The 21467-nt window shown below is 54.4% G+C and overlaps 5 protein-coding genes across 6 annotated transcripts; all 5 read left to right on the top strand.

Annotated features, from left to right (window-relative positions):
* Positions 1-868: 868 nt before the first annotated feature.
* Positions 869-5866, top strand: CKM354_000065300 (uncharacterized protein; the record flags this gene model as incomplete). Its single annotated transcript, XM_044795749.1, has 1 exon — positions 869-5866. The coding sequence occupies one exon, from the start codon at positions 869-871 to the stop codon at positions 5864-5866; it is 4998 nt and encodes a 1665-aa protein (XP_044651684.1).
* Positions 5867-10789: 4923 nt separating this feature from the next.
* On the top strand, positions 10790-11953 carry CKM354_000065200 (uncharacterized protein; the record flags this gene model as incomplete). Of its 2 annotated transcripts, none has more annotated exons than XM_044795747.1 (1): positions 10790-11953. In XM_044795747.1, one exon carries the CDS (start codon positions 10790-10792, stop codon positions 11951-11953), a length of 1164 nt encoding a protein of 387 aa, XP_044651682.1. The 2 variants fall into 2 exon arrangements, with proteins under 2 accessions (XP_044651682.1, XP_044651683.1); XM_044795748.1 differs by having other exon boundaries at positions 11177-11953.
* A 684-nt stretch (positions 11954-12637) lies between these two features.
* Positions 12638-14686, top strand: CKM354_000065100 (uncharacterized protein; the record flags this gene model as incomplete). The annotated part of the gene is made up of 3 exons (XM_044795746.1): positions 12638-12697; positions 12768-13343; positions 13394-14686. 3 exons carry the CDS (start codon positions 12638-12640, stop codon positions 14684-14686), a joined length of 1929 nt encoding a protein of 642 aa, XP_044651681.1.
* An 865-nt stretch (positions 14687-15551) lies between these two features.
* Positions 15552-18542, top strand: CKM354_000065000 (uncharacterized protein; the record flags this gene model as incomplete). Its single annotated transcript, XM_044795745.1, has 3 exons — positions 15552-15789; positions 15844-16569; positions 16633-18542. 3 exons carry the CDS (start codon positions 15552-15554, stop codon positions 18540-18542), a joined length of 2874 nt encoding a protein of 957 aa, XP_044651680.1.
* Positions 18543-19159: 617 nt separating this feature from the next.
* On the top strand, positions 19160-20491 carry CKM354_000064900 (uncharacterized protein; the record flags this gene model as incomplete). Its single annotated transcript, XM_044795744.1, has 4 exons — positions 19160-19617; positions 19680-19702; positions 19759-19982; positions 20045-20491. The coding sequence occupies 4 exons, from the start codon at positions 19160-19162 to the stop codon at positions 20489-20491; spliced, it is 1152 nt and encodes a 383-aa protein (XP_044651679.1).
* Positions 20492-21467: the final 976 nt, after the last annotated feature.

The raw sequence follows: 21467 nt of genomic DNA, 5'->3' as shown, positions 1-21467 counted from the left end.
GCGCCACGCACCACCGCGCCCAAGCGAGTGGAGTGTCGCAGGCCAGGCAGCATGTTTCGCGCTGCTGATGGCCGCGTCTGCGCCGCCCGGATCCATCAAACTGGCTGCGGCGAGTGTCAGAATGCGCCTCTAGCGTGCAGCACTGGTGGATTCCCAAGGTGAAGGTTCGCGCGGCATTCTCCAGCAGCAGGTGCGATTGGTGCATTCCCTGCGCCATGCTCGACACCAACTGCTCGTGAAGGACGACGTGACTGCCACTCTCTTCCTCTTCACCACACGCTCGTCCGTCCGCGATTGCTTTTGGATACGCCGTCTCGATTCACGCGAGCACATCACCGACGACGAGGCAAGAGCGAGGGACTGCGAGGATCGTGAACCCGACGAGGCAGATGACACCTAGCCCGGCATACAGCACACGGACAGTAGAGCGCGGAGGCTAGCTGCTCTGGAGAATGCGCTGAAAAAGACGGTCGTTGTGAGACACAGCCGCCGTGCAGCATCAACCGCTTGCCGGCGAATTGCTGCAGCAGGTTCAGGCCAAGCGCTGGCCGCATCTGCCCGCCGGGGACGTGAAGCAAGGCGGGAGTGCGCAGCTCTGCATGTTTTCGTGACCACAATACCACGGGGATCATTGACTAGGGCTCTGACACCCTCGACGACCCGTTCGCGTGGAGAAAAAGCTCCTTGCGACCACCGTTATCACGCCAGCGTAGGACAGAAGTTGGTTTGGGCTGCTGCGATTCATGGAAGATGCAAGCTATCCGGCACACCAATCGCAAGGGCATAGGCACACATTCTCATCCGTGAGCCAGCAGCAGGTCTTTGCGGCGCTACAAGGCGCGCAGAGAAGGCCTCCAGCTGCGTCACAATGAGCGTTGATGCTAGTCTTTCTCATATCAGCCCTTCTTCGGCACATATATCTGGTCGAACTTCGACTTCGAATTACCACCCTGCAGGGGGCTCGATGCCATACCTGACTCAGCGATATGCATTACCCATACATCATAATCAGAGGAGGGAGACCGAATATGAGTTGCGGAGGAAGACACCTTCAGGCACCTTGCACGCCGGCTACGACGCATCTGGAGCAGAACTCATCCAGCCCAATAAGCACCAACTGCTCAGCGAAGGCAACACAACGGGACTTTACAACAGCGAGAAGCGTACATTTTTGCAACACCAGCAGCAACAACAGAATGCTGGCCTCAGATCATGGCATGCCTCCCCCGTGCTGCCCTCCTGGCCTCAGCCGAGTCATGTTCAGCAGCAACCGCATAGTCCGTTTCCCGTGATGGACTCAATGCTCAATCAGATGCCCATCCACCAAGGGATCCACCCTTACTACAATCAAACGATTCCCAGCGTAATCCAGCCATCCTTTCAGTATCTGGGTCCAACCGCACCTGGTCCCCAAGGCTCAGGCTTGTATGGACCATACTATTTCCACGACGGGAGCTATGTCCCGTATATCGCAGCCGCTGTGAAGAACCCACACTTTTACCACCATCCACATGCAGCGGGGACTTACATGGGCTCAACGCCGAACTCACAGCTCCGCTACCAGTCGGATCTATGGCAACAGCAGCAGCTGCAGTCGAACCAGGGCCTGTGGTCTGCTTCGACAAGTATGCGTCCTTATGCCCCACCACCTTTGCATTCCACAGCTGCACGCCATGTGCCCCTCGGAGTTGGGCACACATCGAGCTATCCACTTAATAGCAACAGGCATAGTATGGCTATGCAAGCCTCCACCCAGAGTCCATCCGCGCCCATACCTCCCTTTGACCTCGATCGACCGAACACGAATCCGGATGCGCGTCAGCGCGAAGACATATTTCGATGGGCACTACAGCAATATCGGGAGTTGTTGAACCACATTCATCAAACTAGACGGCAGCAACAGCAGGTCCGGAGTGCGCAAGGTCAACAGCAACAACCTCCATCACGGCCGAGCTTTTTTCCGAAGCCACCAAGACCGTCTGCGTCAGGACCATCTGCATTGGCAAAGAATACAGTTGAAGCCGACGAAGTCCATGCCAGCGATGACGAGGATCCCCCTTTGCGCGGTACACAGCCGGACAGCGCGCCGGACTCAAACGAAGATGACAGTATCACGCCGAGAGCAAGGTCGCCCGTGGATCAGGCTCCTCCAGGAAGATCACGGCGAGCAAGCGACGATCCGCGATTTCTCTCTCGACACAATTCGCATGATTCGTCACATAGTTCTCAATCGCCGTCGCAACCACAGACACTATCGCGCAGGACTTCACATACGCTGCGCCGGTCCACTGGATCCTCGATTGCCTCGATCTCGTATTCTGAGGATGCCGCGACCCTTCGGGCAAAAGTGGCTCTCCATCATGTGACGGCAGCATGCCGAGCGACTCGCTGGCAATGGACGGACGGGGTGCAACTTGGTGGCTGTCTGGCGTATGGACTTGGCAACTATAAGAAGGCACAAATTTGGTTCATGCGAGTTCTGGAGAACGATTCAAAACACTTGGAAGCGAGGTCGAACCTTGCTGCATCGTTGCTAGCGTTGGGCCAGCGAGTTGAAGCCGAACAGCACTGGCAGAAGGTCATAAGGGCCGCACCTAACCATTTCGAAGCAGTGGAGCATTTGATTGGATCATTGTGTTCGGAACAGCGCAGCAGAGACGCGATCAAGGTCATCGAGTACGTGGAGCGATCTTTGAAGCTACCTGGCCCGCCGTCTGAGGATAATCGTCGATCCGCCGACCGCCAGAGCGAGCGCTCGGCTTCGATCATCAGCAAATCACCGACACTTTCAGAGCAGTCTGATCGAGTATCCTATGATTTTGATCCTGACGAGGACCCGTTTGTGCTAGATGGACAGGACAACGAGCCAGGATTTGGATCCAGCGGCTTTGCTATTCCAGGTTGCGACAATGGCCGAATCCTGGCGCTCATCCACGCAAAAGGCAACATGTTGTACGGACTCGGAAACAATGCTGGCGCAGCCAAGGCTTTCGAGGATGCTGTGCTCATCGCGACAGGCCGCCAATTCGATGGCATCCAAAGTCTAGTAAAGCATATTCTCAAGGTTGTTTCCGCCGTCACGTTTCGCGATCATTCTCAGACACCACGCATATCGACGACAGAGCCGATTCTGCTATCTCCCGAGCAGGCACTCTCGACCGCAAGATTATGCTTTCCAGGCGCTTCCGAGCTGCCCGGATTGCAACATGTGCTGAGCTCATCGAACAGCTTAGCCAGAAAGGCAGCCATCTCGACCACGAGCAATTCGCTGCTATCGCTGGCCAAGATTTTTCAGGATGGCATGTCCAACGCCAGTCGATCGGCCGGAGTGGTTCCCTTAAATCACGGAGTACGAGATATACTTGCGTTGTACTACTTGTCACTCTCTTTGCAACCCAGTCCGTCGACTGCGAACAACGTCGGCATCTTACTTGCAAGCGTTCAGCAATCTGCTACGCCTGCAGCAGTGCTTGGTCCACGCCAACATACCGACATTCCAGGAGTTGTGCCGGGCAGTGGTATCGCTTTGGCCCTGCAATACTACAATTACGGCTTGCAATTGGACAGTCAGCATGCTCATCTCTACACAAATTTGGGGAGCCTGCTCAAAGACATTGGTCAGCTCGATGCAGCGATCGGCATGTACGAGCGTGCCGTGGCATGCGACGGAAAGTTCGACATTGCACTCGCCAACCTAGCTAACGCTGTCAAAGACAAAGGCAGAATCAGCGACGCGATAGGATATTACAAGCGAGCTGTCGAGGTCAACCCTGAATTCGCAGAGGCGGTGTGCGGCCTCGCTAACGCTCTGAACTCCGTGTGCGGGTGGCAGGCGCGAGGTGGCATCGCTGAGGACGGCGGCAAGCGCGACCGTTGGCATGTCGATGCAGAGGGCATGTTGCTCGATGCGCGGCAGCATGGCGCTTCGAGCTCTGGCTGGATCAAGCGGGTGCTCGATATCGTCGAACGGCAGCTGGTCGAAGGGGAGACTTGGGGCACAGGGACGCTGAATACCACACTCATCGACTACATGATCCGGCAGTTCCCCGAGTTCGAACAATCTGCAGAAGACCGGAGAGACCGTGAAGAGCACATGCGGAAGACTCTCACAAGCTGGGCTGGGAAGAAGTGGGAGGGAGCCCGAATCACCCGACTCGTTGAACGTGCCACGCGACGTCTGATGTGGCAGTTCTATCACGACCTCTACGTCAAGAAGGTCAGGCGCCCCTCTACAGCATACAACCGACCCCAGCTACCTGCGGCCCTGTTTGTTCCTACGGCCCCTACGGTCTTGCCGTTTCACACTTTCACTTGTCCAATGTCTGCCAAGCAGATCCGCCTGATCTCGCAGCGCAACGGTCTACGCATATCCGTTTCGACGATGCGTGCACCCTGGCTCCCAAAGCAGGTTTTTCCCCCTCCATCGCCGCCCTCTCCTACACTGCGGGTTGGCTACGTCTCGTCCGACTTCAATAATCATCCTCTGGCGCATCTTATGCAGTCCGTCTTCGGGATGCACGACACTGAGCGCGTTCGCGCATATTGTTATGCCACGACTGCCAGTGATAATTCCGTACATCGTCGACAAATCGAAGCCGAGGCACCAGTCTTTCATGATGCCAGTACCTGGGGAGCGGAGAGGCTTGTCAAACAGATTATCCAAGACCAGATTCACATCCTCGTCAATCTGAATGGCTACACTCGGGGTGCGCGCAACGAGGTCTTTGCAGCCAGGCCCGCGCCTATTCAGATGTCTTTCATGGGCTTTGCGGGCACTATGGGTGCAGAATGGTGTGACTACCTTCTCGCCGACGAGACTGCGGTGCCACTCGATACCTTACGTCCGTGGAGGAGGAATGTCGATATCGAAGACAAGGTTCAGGATGAGAACAGTGCCGCGGAGAACGAGGATTGGGTATATGGTGAGAACATCATATACTCGCGGGACACGTTCTTTTGCTGCGATCACAAACAAAGCGCCCCTGACGCGAACGAGAGGCAATTAAGTTGGCCCGAAGAACAACGGCGGCGCTGGCAGATGCGCAAAGAACTCTTCCCACAATTGGCAGACGAAATCATCATCTTCGGCAACTTCAACCAACTATACAAGATCGAACCGACGACATTCCGCACCTGGCTACGCATCCTCGCTCGTGTCCCCAACTCCATTCTCTGGCTCCTCCGCTTCCCAGACCTCGGCGAATCGCACCTCCTCGCCACAGCAAAACTATGGGCTGGCAAAGAAGTCGCTTCACGAGTCATCTTCACTGACGTTGCCCCCAAACATCTCCACATCTCTCGCGCCCGCGTCTGCGACCTCGTTCTCGACACGGCCGAGTGCAATGCACATACCACAGCGGCCGATGTGCTCTGGAGTGGCACCCCGCTCCTGACTCTTCCCCGCTACCCATATAAAATGTGCAGTCGCATGGCAGCCAGCATTCTCAAAGGCGCTCTACCCAAGAACGAAGAAGGCCGTCGCGCAGAGAAAGAACTCATTGCGAAGAACGAGGAAGATTACGAAGAGAAAGCTGTAGCTTTAGGGAAAGGCTTCAAATATTTGATCTCCTCTTCTCACGGACGATGTGATGGAAGAGGAGAAGGAAGAATCATGGAGTTGCGAAGATTATTGTATGAGGCGAGATGGACGAGTGCATTGTTCGATACGAAGAGATGGGTTAGCGATTTGGAGGACGCTTATGAAGAGGCTTGGAGGAGATGGGTTGCGGGTGAGGGAGGTGACATTTGGCTCGATCAAGTTCCGAGGGGGAAGCATAGACGGAAGGTTGCGAGACCGCGTGGAGGGAGCGATGTGCGGAGGGAAAGTCAAGAGGAAGGCGCGCCGCGATGGCAGGGACGTGGGTGACGAGTGGATTTGTTGCATTAAGCGGAGTTTTGCGGTGTTGTGAGGGAGCGGTCTGTTTGAGTGGGATTGTATGCAAGCATGCATGGAGGTGGATTTTGTGGTTTCTTGTTTGACTCTTTTTGCGTATCACGGCATGAATTGTGAAGCAAGATTCCCCAAATTCTTGCTATTTGTTCACCGTCCACATAGTCAGGAGATTTGATGTTCAAGAGGAGGAAGAGCACAGGCAGCGAAAGGAGGACATGTTCCCTTGCGCCACCCCGCCGGTCATAGACAACAACAACAACAGATACAAGAATATGCATATCTATTTTCTCTCTGTCAACGAAGCCACCGACCAGAGCAAAAAGTCTCCGACCTCGAAATCCTACCTGCTCGTTCTGCCTACACGTCTAAACGCTTCATGCTACAATCCAAGAATGTTGATCTTCGTACTCCCTACCATTGGTCACGACAGGCTAGTTTTTACCAGACACTCACCTCTGTGGCTTGAGAATCCTTCGTATTCTGCTTTCAATTTCTTGTACGATTTCTTCATTTGCTCATTTGCTGACCGCCGGACGGAAGCCACCTCCGCCGGATGGAAGGAGTTGCTGGTTCCGCCCCATGTCTGGCATCTGCATCCTCTGCGGTGCGACGACTGCGGATCCCGAGGCAGTGGATTTTGTTTACGCGAGGGCATGCGAGATGCACGCGATCGAGATCTGAAAAGTCGATTTCGTGGTTGTGGAATTGATGATGTGGGTGTTGGGAAGTGGAATTGCTGCGTGATGCGTACCGTGTGGAGGTTGCTTGGCAAGTGTTTGGAACGAGGTGTCGTGGTGATGAGCTTCATTTGCTTTGGCCGAACTTCTCTCCGTTGCAAAGATCAGTGGATCTCGTGTTCGCCGCTCGTTCGGTTGATAGTGACGGTCATGAACGATACTGATGTTGCCAGAGATGCATTCAGCTGGCAACGAAGAAAATTGCGTCCAGTGTTCTGCCGTGTTGACCAACTGCTGCTAAACGGGTGGTGTGATTGCGCGGGATCGTAGAGCAAAGGTGCCGTACGTTGTAGCATCGTTCGAAGAGATTTGTTTGTTGTTGTTGTAGAGTGGGAGTGCGACGCGAAAGAGGATGTTTGTTGTCGTTATGTACCGTACCGCTGTAGGTGGCTGGACTGAAGGAACAGTCGAGCGTTGTCGACAGCTCGGAGAACCTTGGGTCGAAAGGGCGCGAGTCGCCTGTCATGTTCAGGAGAAATCTGGAGTATCGACATGACGTATCGTGATGTTTTCATTGCATGGCAATGGAAGTTGCCTCGCGTTTTGTTGTTTTCGACGTTGGACGCTGGTCGCAGTATGTAACAACAGGGCGAGACCGGAGGATGGAGAAGGTTCGCATCAAGGTTAAGCGTTGTCTTGAATTCTCCGTGAAGAGCTATACATCGGAGAAAAGGTTGCGCAATCGCGCCACTGAGACATGTATCAATCGAACCGTGTGATATCTCATGGAGCGCGGAAAATCCGGGGCGAAATCTTTCGCTTCAGGAGTGAGCTGACCAGAGGGGCAGTCGTGCTCGAGGTGACGCTGAGACACATATCAAACTGAACCTCGAGAGTTTTCATGGACGACAATGACTGTCGTCGTGGTTGCTGACACCGACAGCATCATCCTACAAAGCCCTTGACGTTTGCCAGGCGTTGCAGAACGATAGAGATGTATCGACAGCTGCGAACACGAGTTGGTTGCGCAATTCTATGCCAACGGCCAACGTCTTGAAGTTCATATGCCTCAGCGAGCGTACCGCAGGCGAAAGACGTTGAGCACCCTGGCAATCGTGCTGCTGATCTTTCACAATTGCGCAGCCTGTTGAGCCGAAGGCAAAGGCTATGCACGAGACTTGCGACTTGTTCTGCTTGAAAGAGCATCTGCAACATTGTGCTCTGTCTCAGCACATCCGGATCGATGTTCAATGTGCCGTGCATGGGCAGTGATGGCGAATGCTGTCACACTACTGCCCCCAACGGACCCGCGGCAGTGCGCGACCGACGCAACGTAGATGCATCCGGGCCACTGCTGTCCACGGACGAAGGCCTTTCCTGCGACAGGGCATGGAGCTTTCCGATGACAATTAGGGCCTGGGGAGGGCGGAGTGTTTTCCCATCCCGCGTGATAGGTAGATTCACAGGGCACGATGGTGTGTCGATGGCGCTGGGCGGGACGGTACCGGCCGATCAAGACATCCGATCTGAGGTGGGAGCTGTGAAGCGACGGCAAACTTGAGACAGAGCTCTCGAAAGCTTGCGGCGTAGCAAGAGGTGCCCCAGGCGGGCACATTATTGACTTTGTGTGCGCATCAGTCAGGGGAAGAGGACGTCCCAGTGCGGTGACGTGAGACGAGGGCTCGCCTACGTTCCACCAGGCCCATCGCATACGGCGGAGGCAATAGTGGTTGTTTCCCAATGCGGGAGCGGGCTTCGCGCGTCGCCGAGCAGTCCATGCCAGATTGGAGTCGTCGTCGCCAGAAATCGCCCGTGATGGCGCGCTGGGCGTGTGTGGCGGGGCTGCAGATTCCCAGAGTGGACGCGCTGCAGTCGCGTGGCCATGCCACAAACGGCGCTGATGGCGCGTTGGGCTGGTGTGATATAACGTCCCGCCGCAGGCACGCATGCACCATCAGATGCTAGCGGCCGCAGTTGACGATGGCCGCGCTGCATATAGCACCTGCTGCACGCCGCGACTAGCATCATGACGCGCCGTCCCCGCCGTCGATGTGGCAGACAGAGTGGCTGCAATTCATCTCGCCCGCTTGGCATCTTTCACCGTCGCCGACATGGTCGCAGTCCGGGCACGATGCTGTGTAACAGGCGCGTGCGCCAGCGAGGGCGGAGCGCGGAGCGGGCTGCTGTGCAACTGGCTGTGACGCGATCTCACCAACGAGCTGGAGACTTTTCTCGCTAAGCGTGCGCGCGAGGCAGCGGGAGCGCACAGCGGTCCCGGCGGATCTCGCTGCGCAGGCGATCTGCCGCCAGTAGCGTTGCGCGCCAGGGGTCAGACGTCGATTGTGGTTGATGCTGCTGCTGCGACGCCTGGCCTGGCACCGCCGACGACGACTCGCCGCTGTCTGTCCGCGCTGCGAGGGCTCGCCTCCAGCTGCAGGCGCAGAGTCAGGCGTCGCATCGCAAACGTGCTGTGGTTGGCGACCGCGTGCGATTGTCTTCGGCGAATTAATCGTCAAGGTTGGAGCTTGAGGATATTCTCGTCGCCGCCCTCCATGTGTCTCAGCGAGGACACCCTGGTCCCGTGCCGCCGCTGCCTCGACATCAGCTCGTCGCGAAGCCGCAGACGCACACCAGACCCGCAACTGCCCTTCCGCCCACCGCCATCGTGCTCGGAGCTCTCTGCTCACTGCGGCGCGGGGCCTGCATCAGGCTTGTCGGCAGACGCTGCAGGCATCCCAATCAAATCGCCTGCCCTGCACCCAAGCAGCCATCCTCACCCCGAATTCCAAATGCTATATCCTCCCACCCACACCACTACTCACGGCTCGCAATAGAATGAGCAATTGCCCAGCATCGAGCCGACCACCATGACGCTCGCCTCGACGGCTAGCACTTCTACACATCGTAATGTAGCACTCGCGCGGAATCTTGGTCTGCAATGTCCCAGGCCATGGCTCTCTGGCAACAGGAGCCGCCTCCGAGCAGAAAAGTGGGCTGCGATGGACTTTCCTGGTTCAGGCTGTCCGGCTCTGCGATTCCTCGGCTTGTTGCGAATGAGGGACTGGCTGCAAAAGCCGAAGCGATGCGTACGCTGTCCTGGCAGGCCACAATCATCTGAAACACGGCTACTGACATCTGCCACTGACATAGCACTATCAATGTCTAAAAATGCTTCACAAGAAGACCTGGTGGAGGTTTGGAGTCTGCCCGTGCACTCTTTGCGCGACATGTGGGCAACGCACAGGTGCAGGACGACGTACGGTCAATCTGATGCCAGCAGCCACGGCAGACTCAGGCCACGACCATAGCGGTGCTGCTATGCCCGCGCGTCGTTCGGTCGAATGCACGCCTAATCTCTACATCGTTGCCGCACAGTGGAACTGCCATCCATCTCACAGCTTGGTGCGAGTGAGACCGACATCAGTCGCAATTCAGCTTCAGCGTTGGAACGCTCGCTGCGCAATCGCGTACCCTGGACACCATTCTGCTTTATGGTCGTCTCCATGTCAAGTGTGGGTGCCGATCGTGCCCCTGGCAAGTGGCTGCATAACGCATGCATGGTCGCCCCTGCTCGTTCTGCGACGTTACGCCAGCTGCATGGAATCTGGGTCCTCGCCTTTGGATGAAGAACATCACCATTGCCCCGACCGTGGTTGGTACCGCGCTGTCGCTATGGGAATTTGTCCATCGCGATCTGTGTACTCCCGTCTTCACCACCGCCTCACAACGTTCATTTGAAACGCCCTCCCGCGACGATACGCACCCAGATGTCTGCAGGCATCGTCAGTGTGTGAAGCAGCGCCCCTCAGTTGATCCACCACAACGCTCGCGAAGCATCATTTAGACTTCGGCCGTTGATCGACGACACTAGCGGCAGAGCGAAACCCTATTAACATTGTCAACCCGCATCACACGTCCTATTGTGCCTAATTCAGTCTCGCATAAGACTTTCCACTACTGGCGTCAATCTTTATACATACTTCCACCAGAGCCCAGCTCTCGAAACACCCAACGTCAGAACATCTGTTGCTCGTCGCTGTCACAACACCCAACGGTTGCCAGTTCGCCAGTTCACTGCACGTTTGAAAGGTCAGTGCAACGCCTGCATCGTCTTCCTACAACATCTCCCTCTTCCTCGCCGTTCGCTGAACTGACATTGAACAGCTGCTCCCACAACGCAACTGAACAACAACGACCACTCCTTCACAACCTCTTCACAATGCCACAGCACAAGCGTGGCCCTTGGTCGCAGGCCGAAGACAACCTGCTGCTTCACCTCGTGGACCAATATGGCGCGTCGAATTGGGTCCGCATATCCAGCACCATCCAGACACGCTCCCCAAAGCAATGTCGCGAGAGATTCCACCAGAACCTGAAGCCAAATTTGAACCACGACCCAATCACGCCTGAAGAAGGCGTCCTCATCGAGCAGATGGTGGCCGAGATGGGCAAGCGTTGGGCAGAGATCGCGCGTCGCCTGCGAGGACGAAGTGACAACGCCGTCAAGAACTGGTGGAATGGTGGCATGAACCGCCGTCGACGCAACCAACAACAGCGACAGGCAGAGTTCGAGATTCGACATCATCACCCTCACGCACACCCCAACATGCACAATATGCCGACTGCTCCAGTGCAGCAACCACTCCCACAAGCCTGGACACAGCAACAGTTCTTTCCCCAGCAGCAGTATATGGGAAATCCGGGCCACGCACACCCACAGCAATATGCGCACTTTCCCACCGCGGTGGCAACGTTCGGCAGAATGGTCGAAGCTCCCCTGCCTTCGCCGTCAGCATACTCCCAAATGTCAGCGGACGGCGCTCCGTCACTGATTTCAGATTGCTCGTCTCTCGACAACCGCTCTCCACGCCACGGTCCATCACCCAACCCCATTGAGCTTCCTCCACTCGCAGGGTCGCGCGAAGAACGCCGCTCTTCTGCACCAATGCTCCGTTTAGGAGTGCCTGGCACCTTCGCGCAAGATACCGACTTCATGACCATGGAGTCATTCGGCGACATGCGCAAGCACACACCCATGCTGCAGGAAGCATTCATGCCACAGTCATCCGCGCTGCCAGCACCCACCGCATATCTTCCTTCCCAGCCCAGACACTCACCGCCAATGCAACAGACTCAGCAGATGCAGCAGAGCTTCTTGATGGCCAACCAGCAACCACCGCGTCGGCACTCGGCGTACCCCGGCATGCAAGGGCACATCCCCTCAACGCCAATGGACCATCACCAACACATGGCACACGCAAAGTATGACCAACACAAGTACTACGGCCACATCGACTCCGGCATGGCCACACCAATCATCTCCGGCCACTCTCCCGAAGACTCACCCAAAGACAAGATGAGCCTCTCCAACCTCACGCATTGAACGACAGACCTTTTTCCACAGCTTCTCTTGCACAGGCACCCTTAATGTACATAATTATACTGCTTAGGACGGGCGTTTGACGATACCCTATGACCTTGTGGATACAAAGCTTTTGTGATAGCGTTACAGCGAAGAGTTCAGGTTGGGAGTCTTGTTTGCGCGGCTGGAGAACTGCCATGCTCAGTTCGTAATGTACAGCTGTACTAGATATTGGGAACCAAAAATTGAAGGCGACTTATCTTAACTTCTCCAGTCCACTCTCCAAGTGACAAATGCCCACCACCACCCGAGGCCTTGGTTTGGTGAAGTCTCTGTGCCAGCCGGTGAGGCCGCTCGGAGTGGCGCTGTCATTGCCCACGTTCAGGTCTCCTGTCGGCACTTGGTGCTATTCTTGCATCCTCGTAACCACGCGCTCTCGGCACAACGGAGTCGTGCAGAGCGTCTGAGAGCAAACTTCAGCTTCAGCGTCTCAGACTCTGCGACGCGAGTCGCTGCCCGCCAAGACTTGGGCTTTCCCTTTTGAGTTTACTCTCCGTTTCGACATCACTTGTGATGCTCAGTGACCTGTTCTCCGCGACACGCACACGTGCAGCTTCATCGCCCAATGGCTTTTTCCATCTGATCGCATCTGCAAGCAAACAATGACTGGTCTCACGAGGCTAGATCCCGCTACGTTCCGAGTCAATGTCGGCACTACTATACACGCCCGATCCTGCCATTAATAGCACATTCGTTGTGCAGCTTGTATGTTATTACATATTGCCATTGACTCGGCATTTCTGCAAAGTGCTTCTGCTAATAGCAATCGTCACAGTCGCAGCGCGACCTGTCCCTGCGTGTGCCGGTCAACTTTGTCACGCATCCGGGTGTTGCTCTTTCCGCCGCGTGTTTCGGGAATCGACGCTACGAGGAGTCGACCGCGGCGAAATGCCTCTCCAACCTGCTCGTGTCTGGCTTTCGCCGGATAGAGGCTGATGTATACTGGGACGCGAGCAGATCGACGTGGAGCCTTTGCCCGGTCGAGCTGGGAGGCAGTGGCGAGTCGCTCACTTCTTCCGCTAGCTTGGCAGCCACCCCGTCTGCGGGCCTATCCCGACGACTCGCTGCTGCGGACAATGGTGCTGGCAGAGATGTACCATTGTTGCTTCAGCAAAGACAGAACGATGAGGCACTAAACCCGTCCACTCCACCTGCAACAACAGTGACAGCATCGGATACTATATCAAGTACGGCTACTCTGCTTTCGAATCCGACCTCGCCTGCAACAGGTGGTATCTTCGAGCCGACAGACCCAGATGCAGGAGACGGGACACTCATACAAGCTGGTTCCTATTCCTGCACAACCTCTACAGACTTTGCTCTTCTTATCAGCATAATTTCTGCGCACATTGTACGATCATGCAAGGCTCAACTTGTAGATCTGTAGCTGACGAAGCCCAGGTCAATACAGACACTAATATCGGCGCGACAACCCTGTTTCTCACACTCAATGTGCACGCTGCTGCATCGGCCTCGAATCCTGACGGCCCTGCTGAACAGCCCGATGACGATACTTTGCCAGAGGGCGGGTCCCTGCTGAGCTCCATCATCAACAGCAATGTGTCCTCATACATATATTCCCCTCGAGAGCTGCTCAATCAGCGAAATGACCTGAACACGAGTTCGTGGTTTACAACGTTTGGAGTGTCGGAGCCAATCTCGGAGTATTTCAGCGTCGAAGAGAGAGGCAATACTCCATACACTCCTGATGGCTGGCCTGGCGAGAACTATCTTGAGGTGCCTGGCTATTCTAAACGCTTGCTCGTGGGCTTCGGCACTGTTGATCCTCAAATGTCCAACTACAATTTCACTGGAGACAGTTCTACGATATTCCCCGCCCAGTATCTGGAATCCAATCGTAATGTCACATTCACCAGCGGAGGTACTGTGGCTACGGGCTGCTTCTTCAATCCTGAGCAGACCGTCCTGGCCGAAACAAATTCATCCTTCGCATTGTCAACCGTGGGAAGCGGTGAAATAGTGCCTTCCGACCAGTTATTCACATATTTCGAAAGGGCACGGAACCTCACCAGGTGCGGCATCTCGCCGATTCTCAACGCCACTTTGGGAAATGCTTCTGCCGACCGCGAGTTCCGGCCTTACCAAGAATTCGCAAATAACACGGTCTGGTCGTGGGGCCCAGGCGAGCCAGTAAATTCTACTGGCGAAGATATCAACGATTTTAGCTGCGCCGCACTCAACGCCACATCCGGCACATGGAAAGCCTCTGATTGTAGTGAGTCCCGGTACGGCGCGTGTCGCGTTGGGAATGAGCGGTATAGCTGGCAAGTGAGCGATTCTTCCGCTCCATACGAACGAGTGGAGCTGGCTTGCAAAGAGGATCACAACTTTGATGCTCCTCGCACTGCGCTCGAGAACGAGTATCTGCTGTCGACATTGCGGAGGTATCGCGCAGAACCTGATAGCGATGATGTGGGCGAGCTTCTTTGGCTAAACTTCAACGCTCTCGACGTAAAAGCTTGCTGGGTCATCGGACAAAACATGACTTGTCCTTACGATGGCCCCCAAGAAGAACAGTCGCGGAGAATTGTCGTGCCCGTAGTTGCAGGCGTCGTCGTCTTCGTGCTTACAGGATTGACGATATTGATCAAGTGCGCTGGAAAAAGGCAAACATCAAAGCGGCGACGAAGACGTGGCGATGATGGCTGGGACTACGAGGGCGTGCCATCGTGAAGTTCACTCGAGGTGAGCAATTCAACGAGCTATCTCTACATAGACGCAACTGGACTCTGGAGCAGAGGACCTGGCAGACGTACAAACAGAAAATATCAGCGATAGACTCGATTCTTCGAGCTGCCTTGCTTGCGTGGGCAATGTGAGCCATGTTGTCGCTCTCTCGCGGTCTTCGAGCGATGTCGGCCGTGATGTGTTCGCAATTCTTGCCTTGGTTCCCATTCTCACCTGGGAATTGACCTTGAACAGACCCAATGAAAGGCAACACAGGTGTAACCTTATTCGAAACCCTTCATTTGCCAGCCACAGCATGAATCTAGTGATCGTCTTACCACGACCGACATGAGACCGGCCGAAACTCCACACTCGACTCCAGCTTTCCCCATCTTCAATCCTCAACAGTCACCCCATCAAACAACATCGGAAGTATTTTCGGAGTCTTGATGCGATACAATGCCACTGCCAAGTACATGCAATGTGGAGTACCTCCGTACACTACAACGCTTCCATGCAAGATCTCCTCTCTTGGCAGCTTTTGACTTTGCTGGGCGCTTCCCTGCACTCCAGCCTTCGACGTCAGCATCACCGACCTGCACTCCTCATCAAGTCATTCTTTCTTGCTTTGGGCCAATTGACTAAGCGATTCTCGCTACGAATGAGCGGCACGCCCGGCCTTATGCTCATTGCTTATGTGCCGAAAAAGCGTTGCATCGCGCGCATAACTTGGTGTCACAGGCTTGGCGGCTCGCATTGAGAGTGGAGTGGATGCGGTTCCATCATGATGGATTCGCTAATGAGCGGAGGCAAGGGCTTATATAGTGTCATCAGGCATCCGCTTCGTTTTGGGAAGAAACATCCTCGCATCATGTTGGGTGGAATTGCTTTGACGGGTGCTGTTTTGGCAGCTACTGTCTCTGGCAGAGCTGTTGTTGTGAGACAATCCAATGCTACTGCTGATGGAGCTTCATGTCCTGGATATTCGGCAAGCAATGTGCAAACGACAGGTACTGGTCTGACTGCGGATTTGTCTCTTGCTGGACCGGCTTGCAATAGCTATGGAGAGGATATTCAGAACTTGAAGCTCACTGTCAATTATGATACTGGTGAGTTAAGCTCTTTAAGCTCTAACGGCATTCAAGCCACTGACGACGCCACAGCGAAGCGACTTCATGTGAAGATTCAAGATGAGCCTGCGATTGCATACACAGTCCCAGAATCAGTCTTCCCATACCCAAGCAGCAACAATTCTGTCTCTGCAGACGATGCTGAATTGAAGTTCGCGTACGAGGAATCGCCCTTCAGCTTCCGCGTGATCCGGAAGTCTACCAACGACATCCTCTTCGACTCGTCAGCCGAATCGCTCATCTTCCAAGATGAATACCTCCGCCTGCGCACAGCGTTGCCCGAGAATCCAAACCTTTACGGTCTCGGCGAGCACTCCGATAACTTCCGCCTCAACACCACAAACAACACTCGCACACTGTGGTCTCGAGACAGCTACGGCATTCCCGAAGGCACAAACCTCTACGGCAACCACCCAGTATACTTCGACCACCGCGGCGTAAATGGCACACACGGTGTCTATCTCCACTCCAGCTCGGGTATGGATGTCAAGATTGACAAGTCGAACTCAACTGGACAGCAGTATTTGGAGTACAACTTGATTTCTGGTATTTTGGACTTGTTCTTCGTTGCGGGACCTACACCAACAGAGGTCAGCAAACAGTATGCCGAGATTGCAGGTCTGCCGGCAGAGATGCCATACTGGGGTTTCGGTCTGCACCAGTGCCGATATGGATACCGTGACTTTTACGGAGTGGCGGAAGTCGTGGCGAACTATTCCAAGGCGAATATCCCACTGGAGACGATGTGGACTGATATCGGTGAGTATTTTCTGTTTAAACTACCATCCGGCAAATTGAAGTGTACTGACATTCTGTCTCCAGACTACATGTATGCCAGATACATCATGACAACGGATCCGGACCGCTTCCCAATTTCTCGTGTCCGGGACATCGTCGACTATCTGCATGAGAATGATCAGCATTACATTGTCATGGTCGACCCCGCCGTCGCATACCAAGAGCAGAAGTACGACAACTTGACGTACACCACATTCACCACTGCTGCTGAGAATGGCTACTTCGTCTACAAGAACGGCAGCATCTACAAAGGTGTCGTCTGGCCCGGTGTCACGGCCTTCCCAGATTGGTTCCACCCAGAAGTGCAGCAATGGTGGAACGAAGAGTTCTTGGCTTTCTTCGATAGAGATACTGGAGTCGACATTGATGGCCTGTGGATCGACATGAACGAGGCGGCCAACTTCAACTACTATGGCGACAATCCAGAGGAGACTCAAGAAGAGCGTGGCTTTCCGCCCACTCGTCCAGCTCTCCGCTCACAGCCGCGTCCAATTCCTGGCTTCCCAGCCGAGTTCCAGCCTGGCGCGCAAGATTATCCTGCTGACGATTTGGCGTATGCTCCACCGTGGCTCGCACCAGACTCGAACCCCAACGATGCGAAGAAGCGATCTGTCTCGGCAAAAGCGCAAGTGGCTCAGCCTGTGAAGCGTCAAGCTCCCACTTCACCATCTGGCGCTGAACTGATCGGTTACACCAACCGCAACTTCCTCGCACCGCCATATCAAATCGACAACGCGAACACCGTGGAAGCTGTTGGTGGTCTTTCGAACTTTACTCTCGACACTGATATCGTGCACTATGACGGCCATGTCGAGCTCGACGTCCACAACCTTTACGGAACGCAGATGAGCGAGGCTTCCCGCACAGCAATGCTCGCCCGTCGTCCAGAACGCCGTCCTCTTGTCATTACGCGATCCACTTTCGCAGGCGCTGGTCGCAGCGTGGGCAAATGGCTCGGCGACAACCTGAGTAACTGGGACCAGTACCGCAACTCGATCCAAGGCATGCTTAACTTTGCTTCCTTGTTCCAAGTCCCAATGGTCGGCTCTGACATTTGCGGTTTTGGCGCCAACACGACTGAGACACTCTGCGCTCGCTGGGTCACCTTGGGAGCTTTCTACACTTTCATGAGAAACCACAACGGCGATACGTCGATTCCTCAGGAATTCTATCTGTGGGATACAGTTGCCGAGGCTGCCCGTAACGCGCTGGATATCAGATACCGATTGTTGGATTACATCTACACCGGTTTCCATAAGCAGTCCAAGGATGGTACCCCGGTCCTCAACCCGCTCTGGTTCTTGTATCCTGAAGATGAGAACACCTTTGGCAACCAGTTGCAGTTCTTCTACGGAGACTCTTTGCTCGTTTCCCCGGTTACAGAGGAGAATGCCACAAGTGTGAGCATTTATCTTCCAGATGACCGATTCTATACCTGGGGATCCTGGGAAGTCGTCGAAGGTGCAGGTGCAGTGGTGAACTTGACTGATATCGCCTTCACCGAGATTCCACTCCACGTCAAGGGTGGTAGCATCTTGCCTGTGAGACAAAAGGCCGGCTATACCACGACTGAGACCCGCAAATCGCCTTTCGAGATTATCGTCGCTCCAGGACGTGATGGGAAGGCGAGTGGGTCGCTGTATCTGGATGATGGCGACAGTCTTGTGCAGGCTGCTACTTCGGAGATCACCTTTGAGTATGAGAATGGAGAGCTGAAGATTGGTGGTACTTTTGGTTATACTACCGACGCTTTGGTCACCACTGTGACTGTGCTTGGTGGTGGCTCTGGTGGAGGAAATGCTCCTTCGTATTACAAGGGAAGCACGAAGACGAAGACCTGCAAAGATGATGAGTGGCAGTATGATGCTGGAAAGGGTGTCAAGACTGCCCAGGTCAATGAGGCTCTTGATGGCGAGATGGTCGTCCGGGTTTAGTCGGGCATGGACTCGATATGATAGATTATGACCTGATGTGAATGAATAAATGGTTGCGCACTCTAGCGCCTTAGTTTCTTGAATCGTGTGGCTCCAAGATGTCCCGGTGTCGAACTTGCTGTTCGGTTCCAGTTGTTGCTTCAAAGCTTGGACCGCGGCATAGACGGATATGCGCAACTTTGCCACGTATTCGTCTTCAGCTCAATTTTGAACGCATTCCGATACTTCGCAACATTCATGGATGCCGTCAATATCTTGTGGAGGCAGCGGACGGTGGAGCTGTGTCCAAATGCCAAGACGCGGACAGCAGCGGCCGCGGCTGCGTAGTCAGCGTGGAGTTTAACGGAGACACGGCCGCGCTGCTCGATTTGAGATCATACTTCTTTTGTGACATCAACACCGCACCACAACGCTTCACTAGCCCACTTCCATCACGGACTTTGCGTAGGACTTAAGCTGCTCTATGACCGAATAGCTTTTGCTGTAGCTCAGGTACAAGTATCGTCGCTACTTCCTTTCACCTCTCTTTCCATTGAAAATTACTTCCCCATCCATTGAGAGACCAACTCACTGCACAACCTCTAACAGAAGCAAATACACCACCCGCCACCGCAATCATGGCTCACTTGTTCGAACCCGCGCCGGAGCCGGCCACCCCACTAGGCCGCTACCGCGTCCTCTCCTCCACCGCAGGCGTCCGCGTCTCCCCTCTCCAGCTCGGCGCCATGTCCATTGGCGAAGCCTGGAACGATTTCATGGGCAGCATGTCAAAGGAAGACAGCTTCAAGCTGCTCGACGCTTTTGAGGCCGCCGGCGGAAACTTCATCGACACAGCCAACAACTACCAGAACGAGCAGTCCGAAGAATGGATTGGCGAGTGGATGGCCAAGAAGAAGAACAGAGATTACATGGTTATTGCGACCAAATTCACCACTGGTTATCGCGTTGAGAAAGATGGCAAGGGAAAGACTGTGAACCATGCTGGAAACCACAAGAGGAGTTTGCACATGAGTTTGAGGGATAGCTTGAAGAAGTTGCAGACGGATTATATTGATATTCTGTATTTGCACTGGTGGTGAGTGCCTGGAGCGCCTCGTGATCCTGGGATGTGTTTCGCTGACTGAGCTGGCGTTGTAGGGACTGGACTACCAGCATCGAGGGTGAGTGAAACATAGACGAGATCTACTTTGAAGTGCTTTTGACTAACGTCATTCAGAAATCATGGATTCGCTCGATGCAGTTGTCAAGTCTGGCAAGGTGCTCTACCTCGGAATCTCAGACAGCCCGGCCTGGGTCGTCTCCGCTGCGAACGAGTATGCCAAGTCTCATGGAAAGACACAGTTCTCTGTCTACCAGGGTAGATGGAACATCATGGTCAGAGACTTCGAGCGCGAAATCCTCCCAATGGCACGCCATTATGGCATGGCCCTGGCTCCATGGGTAAGCTCACTCGCAACACATCTCATGCATTCTCGCGCATTCACTGAACATTGGATTTGCAGGACGTTATTGGCGGCGGAAAGTTCCAGACCAAGGCACAGCTCGAGGAGCGTAAGAAGAACAACGAAGGCTTGCGCAGCCTCATGGGTGGTGAACAAAATGAAACTCAAGAAAAGATCTCGGCCGCTCTCGAGAAGGTCGCCAACGCTCACGGCCTAGAGACTCCATCGGTGATTGCTCTGGCCTACGTCATGGCTAAGGCGCCGAACGTCTTCCCCATTGTCGGTGGTCGCAAGGTGGAACATCTCCAACAGAATATCAAGTCGCTCGAGATCAAGTTGTCGCAGCAGGAGATTGAGGAGCTGGAAAGCGTGCTAGCATTCGACCCAGGCTTCCCGAACACTTTCATCGGTCCCGATCCGCATGTCGTTGGCAAGGCTTCCGGACTGCTTGGTGCTGTTGCGCCAATGTCGTTTGTTTTGGCGGGAAAGCCGATTGGTCATGAGTAGTCTTTGAATGAACATGTATGATGCTACGACTAAGATAGATGAATAGAATAACAACCGACGATGACAGTGGGCTTCCGATGTGAGCTCAAATTGTGAACCCGAGGATTCGCGATCCGTGGCGGCCTGCACAGTGACGTTTTGACAGAGATACTACGTGCGAGTACAGAGGCTCTCCATTCATGTGACTACGCTTTCGCGCTGTGTTTAGATCTGTGGTGGCACGGACATTACTCAAGCAACGGAGAGAGCACAAGTGAACATATATTCTCTGCAGTGTGCAGAAATCGATTTTGAGCTGCATCTGAATCTGTAATGGCATGGAGAACATTCAACGAGCGGAGATCCTTTTTGTCTGAGCAGAAACTCTGAAGTAAGCAAAAAGTACCACTGCGCTACATCTGGACCTGGGATGGCGTGCAAATCGCTCGCTGAACGGAGAGAAAGCGGCTAAGCATACGCTCTCCCACAGATCGCCGAATGCATAATCTGTGTGAGTTGGAGACGCAATGCCACGGGGTTCGATCAATCGGCAGAGACAAGGAAATGACTGGCAGCAATTGCATTCACATGAGACAGCTTCGGCAATGACAACGAGGATTCATCCAGAAGTAAAGGGGAGCTCGTTGGCGGAGCTGTGATCATTTTCTCAAAGAAATAGGAATTCCCGGGAGACTGACTCTGGAATTCGCACCGGGCGCTCGAGCGCTTGATCTGGAAACTTGATGGCATGCAAATTACTTCACAACGGGAAGGATAGTAACAGAGCCTTTTATGCTTCCCAAAATCTTGCTGACTCCGCCACCTGTCCGAGAGGGAAATGTAGCGCCATTCAATTTGACCGGTTGACAGAGAGAGCAGCAGGATGAATTACTGCTTCCGCCTTTCGCAGCCCAGAAGTTTCGACATCGTTCCGATACGCAACGGCTTTGTGCTCTCCCGAGCAACGGAGATACAAGGAACAAATAGGCATGCTTCC

The sequence above is a fragment of the Cercospora kikuchii genome (assembly GCF_019650295.1).
Source record: "Cercospora kikuchii DNA, contig_00001, whole genome shotgun sequence".
Taxonomy (NCBI): domain Eukaryota; kingdom Fungi; phylum Ascomycota; class Dothideomycetes; order Mycosphaerellales; family Mycosphaerellaceae; genus Cercospora; species Cercospora kikuchii.
This window is presented reverse-complemented; position numbering and strand designations above follow the sequence as displayed.